This window comes from Cicer arietinum, chromosome 2, assembly GCF_000331145.2.
Source record: "Cicer arietinum cultivar CDC Frontier isolate Library 1 chromosome 2, Cicar.CDCFrontier_v2.0, whole genome shotgun sequence".
Lineage (NCBI taxonomy): Eukaryota > Viridiplantae > Streptophyta > Magnoliopsida > Fabales > Fabaceae > Cicer > Cicer arietinum.
The window spans coordinates 5,507,560-5,532,459 of NC_021161.2; the positions used below are offsets into that span (position 1 = coordinate 5,507,560).

The 24,900-nt window shown below is 27.7% G+C and overlaps 2 protein-coding genes across 2 annotated transcripts; one reads left to right on the forward strand and one right to left on the reverse strand.

The window, feature by feature from the left end:
- Positions 1–1,525: 1,525 nt before the first annotated feature.
- Positions 1,526–7,165, reverse strand: LOC101495392 (homeobox-leucine zipper protein HDG11-like). Its single transcript, XM_027332042.2, has 10 exons — positions 7,053–7,165; positions 5,911–6,028; positions 5,280–5,471; positions 4,315–4,749; positions 3,745–3,846; positions 3,440–3,646; positions 3,138–3,318; positions 2,251–2,519; positions 2,017–2,106; positions 1,526–1,897 (listed from the first exon to the last, which is right to left on the reverse strand). The coding sequence occupies exons 1-10, from the start codon at positions 7,163–7,165 to the stop codon at positions 1,526–1,528; spliced, it is 2,079 nt and encodes a 692-aa protein (XP_027187843.2).
- A 10,297-nt stretch (positions 7,166–17,462) lies between these two features.
- LOC101488820 (probable ADP-ribosylation factor GTPase-activating protein AGD14) lies at positions 17,463–24,810 on the forward strand. Its single transcript, XM_004489587.4, has 13 exons — positions 17,463–17,782; positions 18,306–18,367; positions 19,406–19,493; positions 19,569–19,630; positions 19,742–19,838; positions 20,197–20,652; positions 21,593–22,261; positions 22,479–22,586; positions 22,669–22,740; positions 22,889–22,975; positions 23,409–23,535; positions 23,668–23,713; positions 24,435–24,810. Exons 1-13 carry the CDS (start codon positions 17,687–17,689, stop codon positions 24,487–24,489), a joined length of 2,025 nt encoding a protein of 674 aa, XP_004489644.1. The 5' UTR covers positions 17,463–17,686; the 3' UTR covers positions 24,490–24,810.
- Positions 24,811–24,900: the final 90 nt, after the last annotated feature.

Here is a 24,900-nt window from a genome sequence, read left to right on the forward strand (position 1 = left end):
CATATATATATATATATATATATATATATATATATATATATATATATATATCAATTTTAGCCTTTTACATACTCTTAATTTGTTTTATTTAATGATAAAAATTTTAAATACATACTAGTACTCTATATTGTGGATTTTATCATATTATCATAAAGTGTATTAAAAAAAGTATTTTCTCATATTGGATTGTTGTCTTTTTCTTTGAAAAAATTGCATTTATCTTTTTGATATTTCCTTACATGACACTCATACCTTTTTAGTTTTTAAAATTCATTTATATTTCTTTTATTCACTAAAAAAAATTATGTATAACAACTTTTTTGTCACATTTACAATGTAATATGTCATTTATAAAAAAAGACACTAAAGTTCACACTTCAGTGTTGTACCACTACAAATATAATTATACCTTTCAAAATTGTAGATACTAAATGTATGGTTGCACTTTACAAATTAAAACAAAAACTGTAATCGTGTTATATAATAAATGATAAAAATAAATGTAATTGTGACAATATGTAAAATATGTAAGTGGATAAAAGAGATATAAGTCATTTTTTAAAATTAAAAGGAGCGTAGGTATCATTTAAAGAGAATTTGGGATATGTCAATGCAATCTCCTCTTTCACTTTTAAGTATTATTAAATATAATTTATTTTTTGATTAATTTAAAATGTTAAATTTATTTATTTTTTGTCAAATTTGTACTCCTTGAATTCATCCAATCTCATTTATAAATTAACAAAATGTTCTTATTTCATATATATTAAGAAATTAATTATAAAAACTAAAATGCTCCTTTATTATAATATTTGCCACATAAAATTTGCATTAAAACTATGCATTTATTCTAGAAAATAGGAAAATGATTAAGGAGTATTTTTTTATCAGGAACAATGTATTCATATATTTTTCAATTATTATATACTATGTTTCTTATTTTAACTTACGTTCATATTTTTATAGTATAAAAATATGTTTGAAAATGAAGATTTTTTATTTTTTTATTTTTTTATTTTTAATATAATTTTCTTAAAATTATAAATACTGTTAACTCGATTCAACATAACTAAACCAACTCGTTTTTAGATTAATCAGAAAATTACTTCTACTTAATCGATAAACAGAACAAAACAATGCATGTGAATTAAACTTAATTCACAACAATCAACACATAACTAGCAATTATAAACATTATTTCAACAACTTAATGAGAAGTATATGCAAAATCTAATTGTAAATAAGATGATTTCCAAATACATTACATCAAATACCTAATACGAAAACCCACTTTTTTTAGTTTAAAAATACTAAAAGAAATGTCTTCATAAAATTTCACAAAAGCATAAAAATAAGATCAAAACACAAGAATCCATTTAATTTAATAATTATAAAAAAGAAACTTTTAAGATCCAATGTCAAGCAACTTAAAATCATACAAAGAAAACCAAACAACATATTTTGTCTAACAACATATTTTGTCTTTTGAACAAGAAATGAATCAAATATATAGGAGCAATTACTCTCAACGGCGATTATAGTTCATTAGAGCTTTCTTCACATTTTCAAGAGTAGTTGTCAATAAGGTTCTGGCATTAGCCGCACTTTCAACATTTGTTAGGTTGGTGGTTCTCTCTGAACTACAAGACAAAATCTCGTAAGCCAGAGTCAACAAAGAACCACCTTTGAATCCTTCCGAATTAGTTGCATTTGATTTTTGATCATTTGGACACACAACAAAACCTGAAGGAAGAATATGCATTTTTACAGTGTCTTCACCCCTTATGGCCACATTCATAGATGCAATATCAATTCCAGCAAATATAACATATGATCCCACATGTGATGTGAAATTTTCTTGAAGAATCAATACATTTTTCTCACTAGGGATGAAAGGCTGTTTCACATAAGAAAATAAAATTGAAATTAATTTTAATCAATTTTTTTTTATTTTGACTAGAAGTTTAATTTTGTTACACACAATTGAAACATAAATTTTAAAGAAATGGTAAATACCTTCAAAAGGGAAATGAAGTTTCCATGATGATATCCATTTGAAATGTGTGCAATCTCATGCACTCGATTTCCATAAGCAAGAACATCCCACTATAATAAATAAATAAATAAATAAAATTAACATGTAACCATTAACAAATATTTGATGCAAGATTAACATTTAACTACCAAACGAGACTTATTTATTTATTTTTATTAAATAAACAAAAATTGTAAAAGTTATAGGAAATGAACCTTTGATCGTTTAGTAGGATCAATGAGGAACTCAAAAACTTTATCAGATGGTAAAGGAGTCCAAAGGGTGGCAATAGCAACAACACCCTTTCCATTTGGCTGGCCTGAAGAAGTGATGTCTTGAAAAGAAACCCTAATCCCACCAATGCTATCTTGAATTGTACTTGGAAATTCCACATTACTTTGTGTTGTTAGACATTCACAAAACATCCTAACCATTCTATGAGAAAGCCTCATCACACTTTTTCTCCCTTCAATTGTTTCGATCACTGAAATCACGACATAAATTTAGAAATAAAAAATATAATCTGTGTAATTTTATCATTAAGTGTTAGATTAGACGTCAAATTTAGGTTTCGTTTACTTTGTGAAAAAATTATATTTTTATTTTTTAAAATTTGTGTTAAATTTATTTGTTAATAAGAAAATAAGAGACTTTATCTAAACAACTGTATATGTTATCAGAAATAATAAAAATAAAAATAAAATATTTTCATTATTTTCAAGAATACATCATCCCTGAGAGAGAGGACTTTGAGGCTGTTCGAGATGTATAGTCGAATAGAGCCCCAAAATTTTAGAGGCACCAATAATTTTTTTTTACTAAGTATATATGACAGACACAATTTTTAGGTTAAGGTATTTACTAAAAAGTTATAGTCATATTAAAATAATTTTAAATGAATTTTTTTTTCAATCTAAATTATAAAGACCAAATACATTAACTTTTATTGAATCAACTGTCTTTTATAAAAAAAAAATTGATTTCACAAAATATAATAGGTTCTTATTGACCAATTTTAAATTTTATGTCTCTAATTTTTTATCAGTATTTAAACTTTTTCTAATAGTATTTGATTTGAAGAGTAAAGATGAAAAAGTGTAACCTCCTCCAGATTCATGATCAGGGATCCTTGGAAGGAAGAAACTATAAGTTTTCTCACACATTCTCTGAAGTTCTTTAATCCAACTTTCTGCTCCATATAAATTATGTGTACCAATAAGATCTTTATATAAATGATGTGTATGGATCTCATCATTCACTTCCACATGTTCAACCCAAGTAACCTAAAGCATAAAACATGTAATAAAAATAAAAATAATAATAATAATAATAATAATAATAATAATAATAATAATAATAATAATAATAATAATAATAATAATAATAATAATATAAAATACTGACCACACAAGTGCCATTAGGCAATTGACGAATCATGCAACCAGATGGATATTTCCAAGCATGAGAGTGATGATTAGTGTTTGGTTGAGAGGAATCATATGACACATTTGCTATCATCCATGTTCCAACACCAATTTGTTTGCAATATCGAATTATGTTAAATTCACGAGGTCGCACTAGAGGTGACAAAATGTGCATTTTTTCATACATCTATTACAACAACAAAATCAAATTAACAATTACTAATATCACTATTAAAAATTATATTTAAAACCAACATGCTTAATTAACACAAAAATGAAATATACCAATTGGAGTGATATATCTCCATTTTCCAACACCCCTGTTTCAAACACTTTGATTGTTTCACATTTTTTCACCATTGTTGGAAACAACTTTGCCCATTTCACCTGAAAAAATGTGACTTATATATCATACTCTTCTAACAATATATATAAAACTAAATAATTAAATTTGTAATTGAAATTGTAGGATTGTATCAATTTCGTTCATCCTATTATCGATATTTCAAAATAATCTCTAAATTTATAATTTTTTAATCAAATTCCATCCCTTCATTATCTATATGTCAAAATGATCTATAAAATTGATTTTATTTTTTTTAATCAATTTCATCATTATGTTGATATTTGTATGACACTCTAGCTAGTATGACATTAAATCGATAATACCAAAAATAAATTTAAAACTACATGAATAATATCATAATTGCATTTGAGATTAGATTCATATATATAACAAACTTGATTAACATTTTTTAAATTTATAAATCATTTAATAAGATTATTGATAATATGGTGCATAGTTTATACAATCCTACAATTTCAAAAACAGAGGAGTCATAAGAACATTCTTACCGGGTCAAGAAAAATGTCAACTAATATCATGCCACTAAGGTTGACCATGGCTGAATATTTTGATGCTTCTTTAACAATATTGGGACCTTTGAAGTGACTTTTCTTAGGAAAAACTTGCTCATAAGCTTCATGAATTAGGGTTAACTTCGCATCTTGTGTAGTAGAAGAGTTGACCCAAAAAGGTTCATTCATCCTAACAAGCCTAATTAACTCTTCCATTGCAATTGTTGCAATTTGAGTTATCATTGATTTTTCAACATCACAATTTTGCATTGGTTGATTCACTCGGATACTATGATTGTGACTATGACTTGAACTTCCACTAACCATTTGGCTATGTGAAAATGTTTTTACATGAGCAAGAGATAACTCTAATTCAGGTAGTGATATCTCTTTTCTTTTGTACCTTGAAATAAGGGTTGAAACTTTCTCAATCTGCAAGTAAAATCCATTTCACAAATAATTAATATTAATTAAAAGCATTCATCTTATAATTAGCCCTTTAATCAACAATAAAATAATTGATAAATTTAATATGTGTTTCATCCTTACAAATATATAGTTGTTGATTTTTAATCCTTGTAATTCTTTTTGTCGATGCAAATATACCATGTTATTTTTTTGATCTTAATTGTTTTATTTTAGTCATCTTAAAATTTGTTTGCATGGAAATTAATCTCTATAATATATGTAATATTTATCTTAGTTTTTACGTAGTACATATTATATTGACTATATTATATTGATTGATTTCAATATACACAAATTTTACAGAGATTAAAATAGTCATAAAATTCAAAAATAAAATATAGTATATTTAAAAATACCAAAAAAAGTTTTACAAAGAACAATATATTTGCATGATCAATTAATAGTTAATCAAATACATATTTAATTAAACTTAAGATATATATATATACGATTGATATTGAAATAAATATAATCAATGAAGCAATTATACTAACCTCTTGTTTCAGCTGATCATTTTCCTCTCCCATTTTTTTCATGAAAAGTTCATGTTCTTTTTGGGGAAATGGTGGGCCCCCACAAGTTGAGCAAATTGTGGACTTGAGTGCCTCATTGATAAGGTTGTTTTCATTTTGAAGCATATCATTCTCATTGCGAAGAGCACTGTTACTTACTCGCTTTTCTTGATTCTTAAGTAACAAACACATAGATTCATTATTAGTATTGACATATAAAAGATTAGTCGGTATATATTGTCGTGTCGAGAAATCACAATTACTCATATGTATAATTTTTAAAAAATTATAATTAAAGTTAAATATTTTTATAATACGATAGTTATAATTGATTAACAATGTAAAAATTATTTGTATTGATAATGTATATAAACTTTACATTGTTGACAAACCACAATTATTTAATATGTAGGAATTTTAAAATAGTTATGATTAAAGTTAAAAAAAATTGATTATATAAATGTTATGATTAATTAACAGTATAAAAAATAAATGTGCATCAGTGTATACAAATTAAATCAATTACATAAAATAATTCTTAATCATTAGTACTAAGTATACGAAATTGCACGTGAATAAATTTGGAGTGATTGTATAAGTGAAAAGAAAAAACCTTCAATAAAGTTCTCTTGTTCTGAAACCAAAACCTGATTTGTTTGGGCTCAAGCCCAACCTGCTCAGCAAATTGAGTCCGTTGGGCCTCATCTGGATGGGGACATTCTTCCATGAATCTGTAATCCAATAAATAATGAAATAAATTACATTTTGATATTTTAATAAGTCACATGGAAATATAATTTACAATTAACAATTAACAATGGCACACACAAATGATTCAAAAAATTTATATTTACTTATCATTCCTCCCAAATCTCTTTTTGAAAATTGGATTCTCTATAATCGATTTGCAGCTAATTATAAATCGTTCGATTAATCGATAATGTTTATTTCTCTTAATCTATCGATCTGCAAATGAGTATACAATAAAATCAGCAGTAGGAAAACCACATATGTGGTTTTTTAATGTTAAAATCATATAGCATTTTCTTATCAACTAAATTATTTAGCATTCATAATACCTTCTTATAAATAAAATAAATGGGCCTAGCGTTACGGGGTACCGTTAGGCCCACATCAGATTTATCATAATCAAGGCCTATTTAATAAATGAGCTAAACCACAACTTTTTAAAAAGACTAGAGTAAAAAAAAAAGACTTCAGACTACTCCAAAAAAAATTTAATCATGTTAAACTTGTGTAAAAAAAATTATTGTTATTACACTAAAATAAAGCATTGAATATTCATTCATGATCATACAAACAAACGTATGAAACTAATTAAATAATTCTTTTTAACTAAATTTAATTAATTAAGTAGTTTAATTTAAAAAATTTATTATTTTTATATAAGATTTAATAGATTAGACAATAGTCGAGTTCGATCTTTGACTTCTCGATATCAAGAAGATTTGGAACAAATGAAAACTAAGATAAAGTAGTCACAATTAATGAAACGATATATATCAAACTTAATTAAACACATAAATAAAAGTTTTGTGAAATTGCGTCTTAGAATCACAATTCTCCCAAAATGTGTATATGTTGTGCTTGTTATCAATTAGGCGATTTGGGGGATAAATGAGAAGTTGTTAATTCAAAATTGTCTTAAGCTCCTTCAAAATCAAGACATCGAAATACCACATAAAAATAACAAAATTAAAATGAAAATCTAGTTAATGATAAGGGTTGTCTTACTTTTCAAGCATGGTTGTTTGAATACGACTCAGACGTTTGTGCGCAGATCTCTCTCCATTATTTGAGTTCTCAGCTGCTTCAGCGGTGCTCGCACCTTTATTTGGGTAAACCATTTCTCAATCTTAACTGTGAAATCCACTCACAAAATAATAAATTTCTTTTCCTTCACCCTTATTTATGTCAGAGATTTGTATATTTTACACTGTTTATATACATTGGATAGTTGTTTGTGGCATCTTTTAAATAATCTCAAAAAAGGAAAAATGAACAATGATGTAATAAAAATAGAAAAAAACAATAATTTAATTACTAGCCGGATACAGATTTTCCTCTAGGTTCTGAAGTATCGGAAAATGGAAAGTTTGACGATTATTTTATATAAAAATATCAATTTTCCCAAAACAATCATTCTAGTAATATTTCGAATGCCAACATAGTTGGAATATCGAGGATCGTAAATGATGCCTTTATAATGCATCAACCCTTCGTCTAATTATTTTCTCGAGAAAAAGTCATTTTTAACCAACTAATAACAACCTAGACACATATTTAATATTATAATGTCTGTGTTTATAATAGTTAGTAGGTGAATGATATCAAGGTAATCCTCTTTAGATTTTGTCTAGTTAATGAAAAATTAAAATTTGAAATTGTTTATATAAGCATGTTTTACCTTAAAATATAAGTGTTGAATTTTTAGATTGCAAAGAGCAAATATAATTAATTCATTGGTTTTTTTTTTTTTTTCTAATAATGAGTGAGATTATAATTAAATGGTTTAGTTTATATACACTAAGAATATCAAAATATTTTATATTATTAATTAATCATAATCGTTATCTCACTAAAAATATTTGACTTTCATTCTGTCTATCTTAAAAGTCATACATATGATGGTTTGTGATTGATTGACAATGTAAAAAGTTTTACACTAACAACAAATCAAAATTAAACTCATAATTAAATATATGTGGAAGTTTAATAAATTACAAAGTTATTAAAATCTCATACTCTATTTGGAAAATCTCATATGCTAGCTTATAATATATTTAATTAGATAAGTCAAAAAAATATATTTAATTAGAAACTTTAACCATTAATATTGAATTTTAAAAAGTTGAGTTGTTTGATAAATGACTTTATTTTAATGATTAAATAAGTTTTTAGTCTATAAAAATTTTAAGTTTTTTATTACTAGTTATTCTCTACAAAATCATCAAGCATTTTTAGTTCCTATTATAACATCAACATATATATTTTTTAATATTTTTTACAGGAATATTTAAAATATTATAAAATTTTCTTCCACAAATATTATTTCAAAATTCAATTTTTATGTCTATATTTTTATAATTTTATTTTGAGTTGGCATCGTTTAAAAAATTCATATTTAATTCATTTAAAGTTAAAAAAAATCCAAATTTTATTAAACAAAATTTAAAAGCCTAAGAAAAACTAAACATATTTCTATCTAACATAGATTAAAATTATTTTTCTTATCGACTAAAAACATGATATTTTTTACTAACTAAAAACAAAATTTTGTATGAACTAAAAATTTGTTTAACCATTTATCTATCTTGGAACAATTTTTGTATTAATTTTTTTATGCTTCAAATAGTTAACTTATATTTTTAGTATACTGTTTTTCCTATATTGTTAGCTTCATTATTATAAAAGGATTTAACTTAACTATTTCATACATGAATATCTGTTGTTATATATCTACTATTATACTAGTACTTCGTTTGATATGTCAATTGTCAAATACAAGCAACAAACAAATTCACACTCGTTAAGAAAATAATGAGATTCGTCTAATATATTTTATAAGTTGCCTTTCATGAAAGTTTGCTCCATGAATCGTTGAAAAACAAAATTTACATTAACCAAAGAGTATTATAAGAATTTTTTATTAGAAAAATAATAATATTAAATATAATAAAATTAATCAAATTTTAATTATATTTAAGCAATTTAATTTATATGCATCGATAATATAAAAATATTTTATATTTAACTTTTATTTTGATCACAGTAATTACAAACAATTGTTTGTAATAGATTGATAATCAAAATCTTTTTACACTAATATTGTACATAAATTAAACTCATATTTAAGATTATTAAATATAATTTTACTTTTACTTTTATTTGAGACCAAAGAAAAAGAAGTATACCAAAAAAATGTGTCTACTATTAAACAACTTATATCTATGTATCCATTACCTTATTTGCCATCCACTTTTTTTTTCAAAAACAACTTTGATTATTGAATTTCAAACAATTGTTGTCAGTTCAAAATTTTACCATTTAAATTGCATATGTCATAAGATTGAATTCGGATTATAAATAATTGAGAAATAAATAAAATCATAAAAAGGTGTATTATTTTTTTTTCTTTTTAAAGTTGTATATGGAAACCAGCTATTTATTTGGAAAATTTGATAATGTTATGGGATGTCGTTATAGCATTCTTTTTAAGGTAAATAAGTTCTCACCCTTTATAAAATTTTAATTTTTTTTTTTAATTTTATAGTTTGTTTTTTACATTTTAGCCCCAAAAGTTTTCCTTTTATTTTTTATCCATGCTTTTATATCAAACTCATGTTTTACTTTAAATTTTTAGATGTTTTTTTTTTTCAATCATTTAAAAAATATTATAAGAATATCCTCACAAGAATTTAGAGTTTTTTTATAACAAAAGATGAATTAAATATAAAATTTTAAAATCTAAAAATTTATATTTAATTCATCTTTTATTCAAAAAAAATTAAAATTTTATCCAGAAAATGCTTATAATGTTTTGAAAAAAATTCTAATCCAAGTCATACAATAAAAATAAAACCATACAATCCATCTATCATCCAATCTACCTAATAACTTTTCTAATATTATAATAAATTAATACCTATAATAATAATAATAGTAATAATAATAAGGCTTAATTGCAGTTTTGGTCCCTTTATTTTAGGTGAATCGCGAAAGTAGTCCCCCCATTTTGTTTCTCCCCAATTTTGTTCTCCCAAATAGAATTTTAGTCCAAAACTTGATGAAATTTCATTTTTTTAAAGCCGTACTACACCATTTATGATAATAGATTTCAAGTACAATTGTTGTAAATGAGATCTTGAGACATGGTGTGACTTAAATAAATGTAAAAACAATGAAATTTCATCAAGTTTTGGACCAAAATTCTGTTTGAGGGATCAAAACTAGAGAGAAACAAAATGGGGGGACTACTTTCGCGATTCAGCTAAAATAGGGGGACCAAAACTGCAATTAAGGCAAAAATTTATTGCAGAGCAAAAAATTTAAATTAAGTAGCTAAATTATAACTCAATAGTAAGATGGCAATCCCTTGAAACAATGCCAATACTAGAGAGTTAAATATATTTTTAATTTCTAAATTTTTTAATATTTTAAATTTAATTCCTATAAAATAAAAATACAGCTTTTAATTCCCTTAATATTATCCAACAATAAATTTTAATAATAGAGTGGTGGTTGAGAGTTGAATGTGATGGAACTCCGACAATCACACGGCATAACCCTAGAAACTCATGGTAGTCGACAGCGAAACTCTATCGATTGGCTACCATCAACTACCTCTTATTATTAAATTATTAATAATTCATAAATTATAATATTTAAATTAAATTTTTTTAATAAAATTCTGTTTGTAATAAAAAAAATTATTATTCAAATTCTGTTTTTTAAAATGATTATTATTGTAATTAAAAATTATGTATTTTCTTAAAACAGATTTTTAAAATAATAAATTTAAATCAGTTTATAAAAATAAGGCTTAATTGCAGTTTTGGTACCCCTATTTTAGCTGAATCGCGAAAGTAGTCCCTCCATTTTGTTTCTCCCCAGTTTTGGTCCCCAAACAAAATTCTAGTTCAAAACTTGATGAAATTTTATTTTTTAAAGCCGTACTACACCATTTATGGTCATATATTTCAGGTACAATTGTTGCAAATGAGATCTTGAGGCATTGTGTGACTTAAATAAATGCAAAAAAAATGAAATTTCATCAAGTTTTGGACCAAAATTCTGCTTGGGGGACCAAAACTGGGGAGAAACAAAATGGGGGGATTACTTTTGCGATTCAGTTAAAATAGGAGGACCAAAACTGCAATTAAGCCTAAAAATAATAAATAAAATTATTTTAAGAATAAACTATTTTACAAATAATTAAAAAAAAAACTATTTGGTAATATAATTTTCAAAATCTGTTTTTCTTATATTAAATAGGCTAAATTACATATGTGGTCCCTTAACTTAATTTCAGGTAACGTTTCAGTCCTTTATCTTTTTTTTTTCTTCCCGATTTAGTCATTTATTCCTAAAAATATCAAATAAAGTATGAAAATATAAGTTTATTTGAAGATTTGCATTACGAATTTGATGAAATTTGTATTATATTGAAGAATATAATTAATTTTATGAGTTTTGATTGAATTTTTTTTTGAATTTTTGTATAAAAAAGGATATCATTGTTGAAATTTTAAAACATAAAATATCAAATTGTCACTTAAAATTAAAATAAAGGACCAAGTCGGGAAAAAAAAAAGATAAAGGACTAAAACGTTACCTGAAATTAAGTTAAAGGACCACAAATGTAATTTAGCCTATTAAATAATAAAAGTAAAAAGATAGAAAAATTCAACTAATAACATTTAAATACAAGTAAAATATTTTAGTATAATAAACACTTGTTGATTATTGTTCACTTCCTTAATTTTTTATAAAATAAGATTAATTTCAAGTGAATAGAGTTTCAAATTTAATTGTAATATAAAAATATATTATTTGATCACTATTTTTAAAATTTAATTGAAGAAAAAGGTATATAAAAATTTAGCATAGATATTATCCACCAAGAACATAAAAATTAAGTCGAAACAACATAAGTATTTAAGAAATATCCACCAACATTGTATATAATAAAATCTAAAAGATAGTCATTTGTCCAACTAATTATGATGGTGTACCCACATCCTATCTCTAATATGATTCATACTCATTGTCATTTCAATCGCACCTTCATCAGATAATCTAGTTAAGTTATCGTCGAAGCTTGTTCCTTCTATGCCTGAACCTTCATTCACCCTCTTAAGTTCCATAGGATCCATTGCTTCCCATATGTTGAATAATTCATCTGGTAAATTCCAGTTACGTATGTAGTTATGAATAGTAGAACAAGCTATCATTATAAGTCTTTGTTTGGAAGGTTTATAAGGAGGCATCAACTTCAAAATAGGAAATCTATTTTTCAACACCCCAAAACAACGTTCAATTGGCCTCTATATTCTTGGGCATGATATCTTTCACCCCTATAAGGAGGAAGCAAACCTCTAGTACACGGATACCCAGAATCAACGAGATAAAATGAACATTTATAAAAAAATATGTTAGCTCTACTAGTTAAATTCATTAACTCATCGACATATTGTAATTTTATTACGATATTACGATTTACCTCTAGGTGGCCAAGGAAATCCTGCATTTGGGTTTGAAATTGCATTCAAAAAAACTTTTGAATCATGTGCACTTCATTCCCATCCATAATATACATAAGTAAACATCATGTTGAAATCACAAGCGCACATGACATTTTGCGTGATTATTGTCTTTCTAGCTCTACATGAAATTTGTTTCTCTAGAGGAACCCACGCACTTACTTGTGTACCATCTATTGCACTTATGCAATTCCATAAAACATAACACAAATAAATAGAATCAGAACAAAATAATAAAGATAATTGAACCGAACTCAAATAGTTTTGGTAATATGATGTGCATGCATTGAATCAAGGATAATATTTTGAATTATTCTTAATTCTTTCAAGAAATTCTATGGACTCTTGTTTTATGAGTTCTTTTCCCAATCGATACACTGCCCTTAATACTTCCTTGAAATTGCGTGAGGTTGTTTTTGTGGAATGTCGAAAGCGGTTTGAAGCGACTCTATAACGAACATTATGCCCAATTATGAATAAAAAAGTGGCAACCTTATCTTCGACAAGTACATCTCTTGAGTCACTTAGATAGTTCTTCCCTCTTAATTCCTTCTTCATCCGAAATAAATCAAAACAACTTGTTTCATATCCATTTAATACTTCAGCAACAAATTCACGACCAAATAATAATGGAGAAGTCAGGCCAAAGCATTGATTCAAGACTGTCAACATTAGTTGTCATATATAAATAAAATAAGCAAACTCATGATCATAAAAAAAATGTTCAACTATAAAACAAAAAGGTTAAAGAATTAAACAAAAAATTGCAATTGATTTTTAAAGAGAAATGTGACAGAATAAACACTAGTAATATTCCCCATCATTATTTCAAGAGCACTATAAGAAAATGAAGAACCTAATACAAAAAAACCCAAAGAACAATTAAGAAACACACAAGTCATATAAGCATAAAATACACAATTCAGTCACTCAGTCAATGAGTTGATAAAAAAAAATTCATAATCTATAACTTGGTAAGTAGCTAGGTTACCTGTGCAATAGAGGCAAGCGCAGCAGCGGGTGCAGGCGGAACACGGGGCGCGTCATATGTAGCGGAAGAGGAGGAAGTCGTAAGGAATTGCGAACGAAAGCTTGAATTCTTCATTTTTTTTTAATTCTCCAACCTGTTTAGTAAACTATATGTATCAATGTTATTTTTTTAGGATCCTATAAAATAAACAAGAAACTCAGAACACTATATTCCACAATCTGTTTAGTTTGTACACTCCCATGTGTTTCAACAATAGCAACAACACTAATATGACAAAGGCAACTAAGTCTTATGTAATTACAACACTAATATATTTTTCTGCCTCTGCGAGAAGTTTATAAGAGATGATTTTGGATTAGTGATTACTAGGAAGGATGGCATGGAGAAAGTCATTACGTTAAAACCCATTGAAAGCCAAGCTTAGTGGTCAACAAAGTTTTTTCATTCCACTGAAAAATTAAACAACGATGTATATTAAGTTCTTACATGTTGATTTCATAATATTTTCTAATCAATGTGTATTAGGATGTACTTGGTAGAATATCAAACACTGATGGAAAAACCCTAGATATTCTATATTAAATACAAACATTTGCATAACAACCAGTTTTTATGATCTGCCTAAAGTTTAGATTTGTTGGATCTTGCGTTGTACTGTAATGCTAACTGTTGCATGTGTTAAATTGAAAACGGGAAAGAAAGCGGCGGTGGACGTCTTATTTCGTGGTCACAAATTATTTGCAGCAAAAATCATGTAACAAGAATTCATACTCTTTATTCAAACAAGAATTAAAGAGAAAAATGAAAAAAAAAAAACACATAAACAAAATATGACTTTGTAAACACCAAATTTATACTCATTGATCTCGTATATATGCTAATATTAGTTACAAATAGATCATGATTCAAAACACAAAAGAAACCAAGGAAATCAACAAATGAAACCAACTTAATTCGAAAAATAAAATTCAATTTAAAACACAAATTCAAAAAAACCGTAATCAAAAGAAAGGAAAAGAAAAACTAACCAAAAAAATTATCAGAGAGAATGAAGAACGCAACAATGATCAAGAAGAGGGAATGAAGTGGATGAACTTGATCGAATCACGAGCTAGAGTTGGAATCGCAAATTTAGGGTTTATGCTCTATCGCGTGAGCCTTTCCATGGCTTCTAAAAGCAAAACAATCTATACATGTTTTGCTTTTTTAATTTTAAAAACTATAATATTAAAAACAATTTTATAAACTAGTTTTTAAAAATATGTAACCCAAACAAATTTTTAAATTTTTAAATTTGTAAAAACTATAATACAGTTTTTGAGATTAAAATCAAACATGCCGTTAGTCTTTGTAATATACAAGAAATTTGATTTTAGTCCATCCAAAATAAAATTTTAGTTCAAATATCTGTAAAATGCAAACGTTTTTGTTTTAATCCTTAATACATAATAATGTTAGTTTTTTAAGAGTTGAGTAACTAATTACTTTAAACCTAGTCCCGACAACATCCAATACATTTGGTTTTAGTTCCTACAAAATAATGTTTTGTTTTTTTTAGTTATTGAAAAATATAATAAATTTGATTTTAGTCCCTACTCTATAAGAAAACTTGTTTTACTTAATGTACAAATTTTATAATAAAATATAATTTGTGTATTATAATTATCATCATTTTTGTTTAGAAGATATAAAAAATATTAATTTTAACTAATTGATTAACGACAAACATTTATTCCATGTACGATTATATGTTCTATCAATTTTTTTATGACAATTTTACCATTTTTGATTTCATTTTTATTATTAAAATCATATAAAAGACGTGTTTTTGTCATAAAATAATTAGTTAAAATTTGCATTTTATTAATTTCGTTTTCATAAAAATGAAAACAATTATAATACAATAACTATAACTTTTTTCACATTCCAGTGTTTCATGTTTTTTTTTTCTTCTATTGAAATTAGTCGCAAAAGAAACATTGTGGGAACATACAATTTACACACATATCAAGTGTTTGTTTTTAATCAATTTGTTAAAATTAGTATTTTTCTTATGTGGTATAATATACTAATTACAAATGTATTATAAAAACTATGCACAAACAAATGTTTGTCAATAAAAAATTAGTTAAAATAAGTATTTTTTTAATATTATTGACATAAAAAAAAATTATAATACACTAAATATAAATTTTTTTCATGTTGTTTTGTATAAAAATGAGTCACTAAAGAAGGTGATGGAACATATATAATCATACATAGGATAAATATTTATTAATAATTAATTAATCAAGTATTAAAATTAATATTTTTTTATATTTTCTAAATAAAAATATAATAATTATAATATACTAATTGTAATTTATTATAAAATTGGACACAACACTATTTTTTTTAATTACTTAGGGTCATAATTTCTTGCATTTTGTTGGGATTAAAACAACTTTTTTTATATATATTTTTGTCATGAACTAAAAATAAATTTATTGATTTTGTAGGGATTAAGTTTAAAGTTGTTAATTACTCAATGTTAAAAATTCAATGCTATTAAGGATTATGGATGACAACATAACCCACACCCGCTTTGATTGGGTGCAGGTATGGATGCGAATATCCGCATCCGCACTCAAAGTAATTTTAAAATTTTATATACATATACATATTACTTATTGTTTTTTTAAATATTAAAGACTATAATATTATCTCTATATAATATATTTTTAATTTTATTATATTAATTACAATAAATATGATTTTTATTGGTATAGATTTTTCTCGGTTAATGGAATGTTGGATGGAGAAAGCAAAATTCCCTTCTGCCTTACCCCATTGCCATGCCAGGTTTAGAGATTAAAACGAAATGTTTTGTATTTTATATAGACCACAATACAATTTATTGCATTAGATAGAGATTAATTGCTTGTTTAAGAGAGAAAAAATTATACTCTAAAGTAAATTTGTGTTCATGAAAAATAATTATTTCTTTGTTTTAAAATAATATTGTATTTGACTATTTTACATTGTGTTAAGGCTTAATTGTAGTTTTGGTCCCCCTATTTTAGCTGAATTGCAAAAGTAGTCCTTCAATTTTGTTTCTCACCAGTTTTGGTCCCCAAACGAAATTTTGATCCAAAATTTGATGAAATTTCATTTTTTAAAGTCGTACTACACCATTTATAATCATATATTTCAAGTACAATTGTTGCAAATGAGATCTTGAGGCATGTTGTGACTTAAATAAATGCAAAAAAAACGAAATTTCATCAAGTTTTAGACCAAAATTATGTTTAAGGAACCAAAACTGAAGATAAATAAAATGAAATGACTACTTTCGCGATTCAGCCAAAATAGGAGACCAAAACTGCAATTAAGTTTTGAGTTAAAGATACGATAAAAATACGAATTTTTAATGATAATTATACTATTCAATATATAAAAAAATACTAAATAAAAGAGTACCGTGATTGACTTTATTGTTTTTATTATAATCATAAATGCATATGAAGAATAATAACTGAAAATGAATGCATATTGTATGAAACAAAATATATAATTTTAAAAAAGTAGTTAAAATTATATTAAAGGTGATAATTTTTTGATGTTGCAATTATTTCCGTTGTTTTGAAACGGAGCGAATAGTAACTCGAGAAAAAGGAAAATGGTCATAATAAAATTAATCGTGAAAGTAAATTTTAAGTCTATAGAAGAAGGACCTCTTAATTTACAGTGAAGTGAATATGAATTTTTAATTTCACGATTTCATTAATAACAATTATAATTGACAATTGAATGTAGAATATTTTATGGTCATCAAAATAATAATTAATGCACATTATTGCCGACAAAATTTAAATTTTAAAAAACTCATAAAAAAGGGAACGTTTCATTTATTTTTGTATTCAAAGTTCATTCAGTTTATGTGAACCAAACAAATCACAAAAAAAAAAAAAAATCATTTTAGCACTTCATCTTCAACCTTTCACCAATCCAGGAACCCAAAAAACCCTAGATCGAACCAATCTGCCACCGTCTCTTGATTGTTGGTGGCTGAAATTTTCGATTTCAATTTGCAGTTTCTAGGGTTTTCCTTGGTTTTTTAATTGGGGTTTTTGGAAATGGGAAGTAGAAAGGAAGAAGAGAAGATTGAGAAAGTTATTAGGGGTCTTATGAAGCTTCCTCCGAATCGAAGATGTATCAACTGTAATAGTTTGGTAAATTCAACTTTTTTTTGTCCTTTTGTTTAACAAAGTGTGTTTTGGGCTCATTGCCATTTCTGTTTTGGGGTTCTTATGTTAGTTGATTAATTTGAAGCTTAAGTGGGGTTTAGTTGCTGATAACTGAGAAGGTTTAAAAATGTCAATGGAATTTAATTTTTTTATGTTTTTATTTTAGAGTTTCACCTTCCTTTCATTAGAACCCTTAAATTACAACGTTTGTGGGTGAAGATGTGGTGTCTAGTCCATTTGTGTGGTTTCTAGTCCATTTGTGTGGTTTCTCTTAGTTCAGTTCAGTGTGATGATCCCTCATGACCCAACAATACACATGTGGTTAAGTTCAATAAAGTTGATCTTGTGTGTTTCTTTAATTGGCATCCTTTGCATTGCTGCAGGATTTTATTATGTTATTATGCTTTAGGAATTTTAGGGTACAAGTGAAATGAAGAACTTATGAAGGTTTTTGTCTCTTTTATAATACTATGATTCATGGCTAATTGAAATGCAATTGTTTGTACAGGGACCTCAGTATGTATGTACAACTTTTTGGACCTTCGCTTGCATTACTTGCAGTGGAATACAGTGAGTTCCTTTTTATTTTATTAACTTTTGCTTTGTGATCCTTCTTTCATATTTTTTGTTTGTCATATCCTGAATGTTCAAATGTGTTTGATTGTTTGTTTGTGGGGAGTGTTTGAGCTCCCTGAACTTTTTATTTTTATGCAGGACAAACTTGAGTTTTTTTTTTTAAACATGTTTTGTTGTTGTAATATGAAAAAAATGATTTTGCCTCCAAAGCTCAGTTTGATTAGAAGTGAGAAAAAGTAGTGTTTGCGTTGGATGGAAAATTTTAGACTAAGTTATACATTAAATTTGATTGGGGTTTCAATGGAGGAAAAACACAGGTTCCATATGAAGTTTCTGTTAGAATATTTTGCACTCAAATTTGAGCAACTACTCTATATATGCTATTATTTTGTATGAGGGTGCTGGTGCTTGCCACTACTAACCAAGTGTTCCTGAACAATCATTGAAAAGGCAACACCGCTATTTATTATGAATTGTTTTTGTATGAAAATGTTGTGATTTCCATCTAACCAGTTGTTGTATGTTTTGTGCAATATTTGTGCTATTGAGTCATATCATGTTTGCAATGCAGTCGTGATGTTAGGTGTTCTTGTGGTTGAAAATAATCATGAAAATGCATTATTTTAAGGATTTGACTTATGTGCTCAATTTTCTTTAAACTCTAATACTTATTTAAAAATTGCTTTATTAGGAATTGCATTATTATTGTTATTATTATTATTAGTTTTTAATTTTTATTTTCTGCTTTACTTCTGGACAATTTTAGGTGTGAGATGAAGTTCTTAGAAAAAAAGAATCCTCCTGATAATTATTGCATTTTATGATCTGGATTCAACTTACAGTTGGAGTTATATGCCTTGAATTGTGTTTACTGTTTAGAGACCATTATGTTCTGTCTTCTATTAATCCTTTTTGTTGACGTTTTATACTCATTGCACAATGAAATGTCCTTTGGTAGTAGTTTTATTTGTTAAATGGTAATAGTGTATTCTTAAAATTACCTATTTATTTTGATGGCATCATGTTATGCAGTCGGGAGTTTACTCATCGTGTGAAGTCTGTGTCAATGGCGAAATTCACTTTGCAAGAAGTTGATGCTCTTCAAAACGGTGGTAATCAGGTATAAGGATGAATTTTCTTTATATGTGACTATTATTTTTAGAAATGAGATTTATCTGCGGTTCTTTTGTTTAAGCGTGCAAGGGATTTATATTTGAAAAATTGGGACTTCCAAAGACAGCGGTTGCCAGATAGCAGGTACCAATACAATTATGTGGCTTATTGTTACCGCTATTAAACTAAGATGGTGTTTACATATATTAATATCCATAATTCATTATTTGACATTATCATGTTATGCTTTTGCAGCAATGTTGAAAAAGTAAGGGAGTTCATAAGGAATGTCTATGTGGATAAAAGATATGCTGGAACCAAGTCGTCTGAAAGGCCGCCAAGAGATGCACAGGTAATATATTCTTAGATATTTTGATTGTTTCTCTGAATATGTACATATATGGCTAAGCCTCATAGTTGCTATTCGGTTTTCCATCTGAACAAAGCCTTTGTTCTAAATATTATATTTCAATTAAAAAAAATGAAAGTTAAAATAAATAAAATGAATAGAAATATGTTATATATAAGTATGGTGATGACACTGATCTTATTTCCATTGTTGTGCATGTAATTGTTTAATAGAATTTTAGACTAGTGAAGTCAGTGAAAATATCAGCTAAATATAATTAAATATACCAATGTACTCATAATCAAAATTAGTTTCAACCTTGAGTAAAATGCTAACATTTTATATCTACAATTATCTGTAGAGCCCCACAATTCATGAAGAGGAGGTAAGGCGTGCCAGTTCTTATCATTCATATTCACAAAGTCCTCCATATGATAATCAATATGAGGATCGCCGCTATGGAAAGCAAGCAGCGGTTCTGACGAGAAAGCCTGGTTCAGATAAAGTCCGTTATGATGGGAAGATGTCTGGTATTATCTACAGTCCCGGTCGTTTCAGTGATCACACTTATGATGAGAGATTTGCAAATGAGGGATCTGGGCCCAGAAATTCTGACTTTTCCGTGTCTAGTGGTCATGAGCAATTCAAATCAGATGTTCAGTCTCCTAAGTTTTTTAAGGACATTGAGTGTAGCAGTCCATCTTATATGCTTCCTGGTTCTCGTTCAAGCGAAGATGTGTGGTCTCAAGCAAAAAATGCAGCTCTCGAATCTAATGCCGTTGCCAAGAGAGATGCAAATGGAATTCATCCTCTGCAGGTTTTTTTCTCTTTCTTCTGATATACAAGTATATGCACGCTCACTTGAAACAGTTTATTTTTTCTTCACTAGTCATGTTATATAAAAAATCCACCAAAAAAAAGTAATGTTATGTCAATATTGTGGGAGTACTTGAGTTGAGATGCAGCTCTATTCATGTTTTCACTCTTCTGAATTCTGATTCCATATGAACCACTATGAGATACTATGTATAAAAAAACATTCATTTCTAAATTTACCATATTTGTTTGGAGAATCAGAATATTTTTTATTGAAGGACCACATTTAGGAATTAGGATTATAATTATGTTTGAGTTTTTAATTAAAATTCATAATATTATTTCCCATCCCTATTTTTTTTTAAAGTAACATAAATACATAATGCTAAGAAATTAATTGTTAGAGCAAAGGGAAGATAGGAACTGTAAAAATCTAGAATGGAAACACAGGAATAAAACAATTTATCGTGTACTTGGTAAACGGGGCAGATAGCAATACATTTTATAAAGATAGTAACAAGTAAGATGACCTCTTCAATATAGCAGGTTCAATGGTGACATATGTACTAAGTAAAATGCAGAAGAACCTTGTGAAAGGGAGAAAATTGAGTCATATTCATTAACAATGTGTTTACTATGTTTATTGTTTACTACACCTCTGCTGCTGTCAGTGTCAATCCTATTATTAAATATTGAATTGCAGTTTTCTTTGTAATGTGCAATTATTCAAATTTTACCTGTCTAAAACAATTCAGACTTGGCTTAGTTTGAGTACTTTATTATCATTACAACGCTGGATATACATTCACTTCAAATGGTTTTCTATTTATTTATTTATTATACATTACATTTGAAGTGCTTTTGGTCATATTTTCGAAACAAGTGGATGATGTATTTCTCTGACGTCTTGTATATGAAATTGGTTTGTTTTCTTTCCTCAGAGAACTACATCATTGCAACCAACAGATGGAAACTTTTCGACCTTAAAATCTTACAGTTCTGGTGGTTTAGTTGATTTTTTCTCAGAACATGTCCAATCTTCAGGGTCCCTTCAGGATAAAGCATTAGGAATTCCACTGCCATCTGGTCCTGCAAGATCTGTTAGCTTGGACCTTTCTAAGGCACCAGTCGCATCAGCTCGGTCTGCTGATCTTTTTCAAACAGCTGCACCATCTCAAGCACCATTGGGAGATCTGTTTCAATTATCTGATATGGCAGCAGTGCCATCTTTCAAGGGAAATCAACCTACGAAAACATCCCAATTCGCATCTATTGACTTCTTTGCGGATCTTCCTCAGCAGCCTTCTGCTTTAACCTCCGATGTAAAATCGGTGGAGTTATCCATTCCTAGAAATGAAGGGTGGGCAACATTTGATACGCCTCAATTCACAGCTTCTACTGCACAAGTGGAAATTCCTGTGGCAGTACCTTCAAGTGCTGAACCTTCGCAGGATAGATTTGATCCATTTTCAACCTTAAATGGAAATATGCAATGGCCATCTTTTGAAATTCCTAGTGCTGGTTTACCTTCTTCTGTTACATCAAATGTATGGCATGATGGTGTGTGGAATGGAGAAAAACAAGTTCCTGTTATGGCAACAGGCACTCAAGTAAGTTCAGAAGTTTGGTCCATAGTTGGTTTTGAAATCTTATGCTCAGCTAGATATAAAACTATTCAAATGCTTTCACCAATAACTTAAACTTTTCTGATATGCTATTCTTCACAAAATGGATGGTGTCCTATGCTTTTTGTTCCACATCAAAATTTTAAAACATTACGGAATAAATTGAAAATTAAATGAAGTTTTGTATATTGTGACTGAACAGCCATGGAATGCATTTGAATATTCTGGTACCCATCTTCATGTGGATGGCAATAATCAAGGACAGTTGCAACATGTGCCATCAGAAATTTTGGATTTAAGTGCTTCTGAGGTTGGTGTATGTTTGTTGTATTACCATGATAATCTATATGATAAAATTTGGGTTTAAGTTTTTCTTCTATAATAAAAACCAGGGATCCAATAAAGGCGAAATCCAAGGTGTTGCCACTATTGGAGGATTTGATAATCATGACATCCCATCAAATGTAAGTGACTCATCTTATCTTTCACCATACTTTCCTAATTGTTTGTGCATCTAGGTTGATTGAGCTTTTCTTTCATTGATGTGGGTATATTGTTTGATATACATATAGTTATTAAAAGTTATTAATTATTTCATATTCTTTCTTTCAGGGGGTTATTCAACCTAATGGAATCAATCGTAAATCAACTAATCCATTTGATTTTCCCTTTGATTCTGATGTAGATCAGAGCAATATGGTATGTGTTCTACCATGTACACACATCTTTTGATCGTTATTTCCTGTTATGTGTTATGTGTATAAGCCTGGTATTTCTGCAAGATGATATTAATCTCTTGCAATGACGATGATTCCTCTTCTGACACAATGCAAGGTTTCTGGTGTTGATTGTTGGCATTTCTATTCTGCCCTATCACTTAATACATGAAGCCTTTTGAGTCTGTTCAGTTTAAGTTGTAGTAATGTTCCTATTGACCATTATAAGTTTTTTGCACTCCACCACACAGCTTCAAAAATCTTTTAAGATTAATCTTGTAGTATGAATTTCGGCACTCTGGTATTTCCGCCTTTTGACATCGTTAATTATGGGATATTGGAGACAGTGAGATGCTAACTTGATCTTCAGTTTCTATCATGTTAATTATGACTGGTTTTTTAACTTTCAATTGCAGTTCCTTGATATGAGCTCATTGCAAGCTGCTCTGCCAGATGCTCTCTTGCCAGCTACATTTGGTGGTATCTCTGAACCCTGGCTCCCTCAAAATACAGTGACCCCATATATTTCCTCTGCAGGAGAAGGTAATCCTATAAACTTGAAATGGAAGTTTGAACCATCTCATATGTACTCACATCACACTATGCAAATTGAATAGTTTTGTCTGCATGATTTTCATATGATGATTGTACTCTTATTTTGATTCAATTATGTAGGTGGTTTGTCATTCATGGCTGTGCAAACACCAAGTTCTCAATTACAGTAAGTTGCATTGCATACATAGCCTTTCTTTATCTCTGCTATTTACTCTCCCTCTCCCTCTCTCTCTCTCCCTCTCTCTCTCTCTCTCCTTGAGATATGGTGTCTGTATTTCATTGAAGTCTATTGAGATGTGTATTCCTTGTTGATCTCTTTCTTTTTACGATGTTTTGAACCATTTTGCATTTCTATAAGCTTTAACAACTGACCTTTACATGATTCCTCACTAATGTTGAGAGATAGGAAAAAGTTGGCATGTTAGTGGTACTGAATCAACTTTCTGTTTTTGCAAGATGATTTGTATCTTAAGTTTCATCTTTGATTATTCAGATTTGCCTGAGAAATGTAATGGTTTGATGTACCAATTTCCGACTATCACCCTGTATAGATAAACAACTTAATTAAGTGGTATAAGAGCTATAAGAGCCAATCATATAAGTGTTTGTTTATAAACTATTTCTATAGCATAAGATAAGATATATTCAAATTGGTTTCATATAAGCTATTTTGAAGAACTTATGGAAATGTCACAAGTTATTTCCATGAGTTCTTCTAAATAGTTTCACAAGTGCTTATGTTTTTAGGTAAGTTCAAATAAGTCAATCCAAGCAGGTTTATATGGCCTATTAGCTCTTTATCTTCTCTTTCTCTCTAAAATGTTGATAAAAGGCAATGTAGTCCAATTCTATGCATTTGTTTTTTACTTGAGTTGCCTTTTTGACAGGAATATCCAGGCACAGGAACCAGTTGCTTCATTTGGGGGAAATCCTTTTGCATAGAATAGTTCCTGTACATTGTACTAATGTTTCCAAATAGAAATTTATGTGTAGAACCAGTGTAGGTACTGAACCAATAATTTTGATGTTTTTTAGATCAAAATGTAGCTCATTATTTCCCGTTCGAGGAAGGCGTTGCATGCAATTCACAGTCCCTACTATATTCATGCAGTGCATATGTAATGCTGTAATTCAACATTATAGTTAGATTTTGTTGATATTTATTGCCCTTCATCAAATTGAGTTTGAGATTGAGACTTAAGGATATTTTACTTTGTTCATAGTTGTAATTATATCATATAATAAAGCATCGGATATTGCTCAGCTTAGCCAATTAAATAATGTAAAATGTTCACTACAACATTCTCTTTATTATTTTTTTAATGGATTTGTTGATAATTTTGGTTGAAGTTG

What these genes read in the sequence shown, in the direction of transcription:
- LOC101495392 (XM_027332042.2), bottom strand. Translation starts at nt 7,165, where the DNA reads ATGGTTTACCCAAATAAAGGTGCGAGCACCGCTGAAGCAGCTGAGAAC. An exon ending in TGATCATGAATCTGGAGGAG is followed by an intron (nt 2,520 to 3,137) that starts GTTACACTTTTT and finishes TCGTGATTTCAG; the next exon opens with TGATCGAAACAATTGAAGGG. An exon ending in ACTTCATTTCCCTTTTGAAG is followed by an intron (nt 1,898 to 2,016) that starts GTATTTACCATT and finishes TATGTGAAACAG; the next exon opens with CCTTTCATCCCTAGTGAGAA.
- LOC101488820 (XM_004489587.4), top strand. Translation starts at nt 17,687, where the DNA reads ATGGGAAGTAGAAAGGAAGAAGAGAAGATTGAGAAAGTTATTAGGGGT. An exon ending in CAGCGGTTGCCAGATAGCAG is followed by an intron (nt 19,631 to 19,741) that starts GTACCAATACAA and finishes ATGCTTTTGCAG; the next exon opens with CAATGTTGAAAAAGTAAGGG. An exon ending in GGCCGCCAAGAGATGCACAG is followed by an intron (nt 19,839 to 20,196) that starts GTAATATATTCT and finishes AATTATCTGTAG; the next exon opens with AGCCCCACAATTCATGAAGA.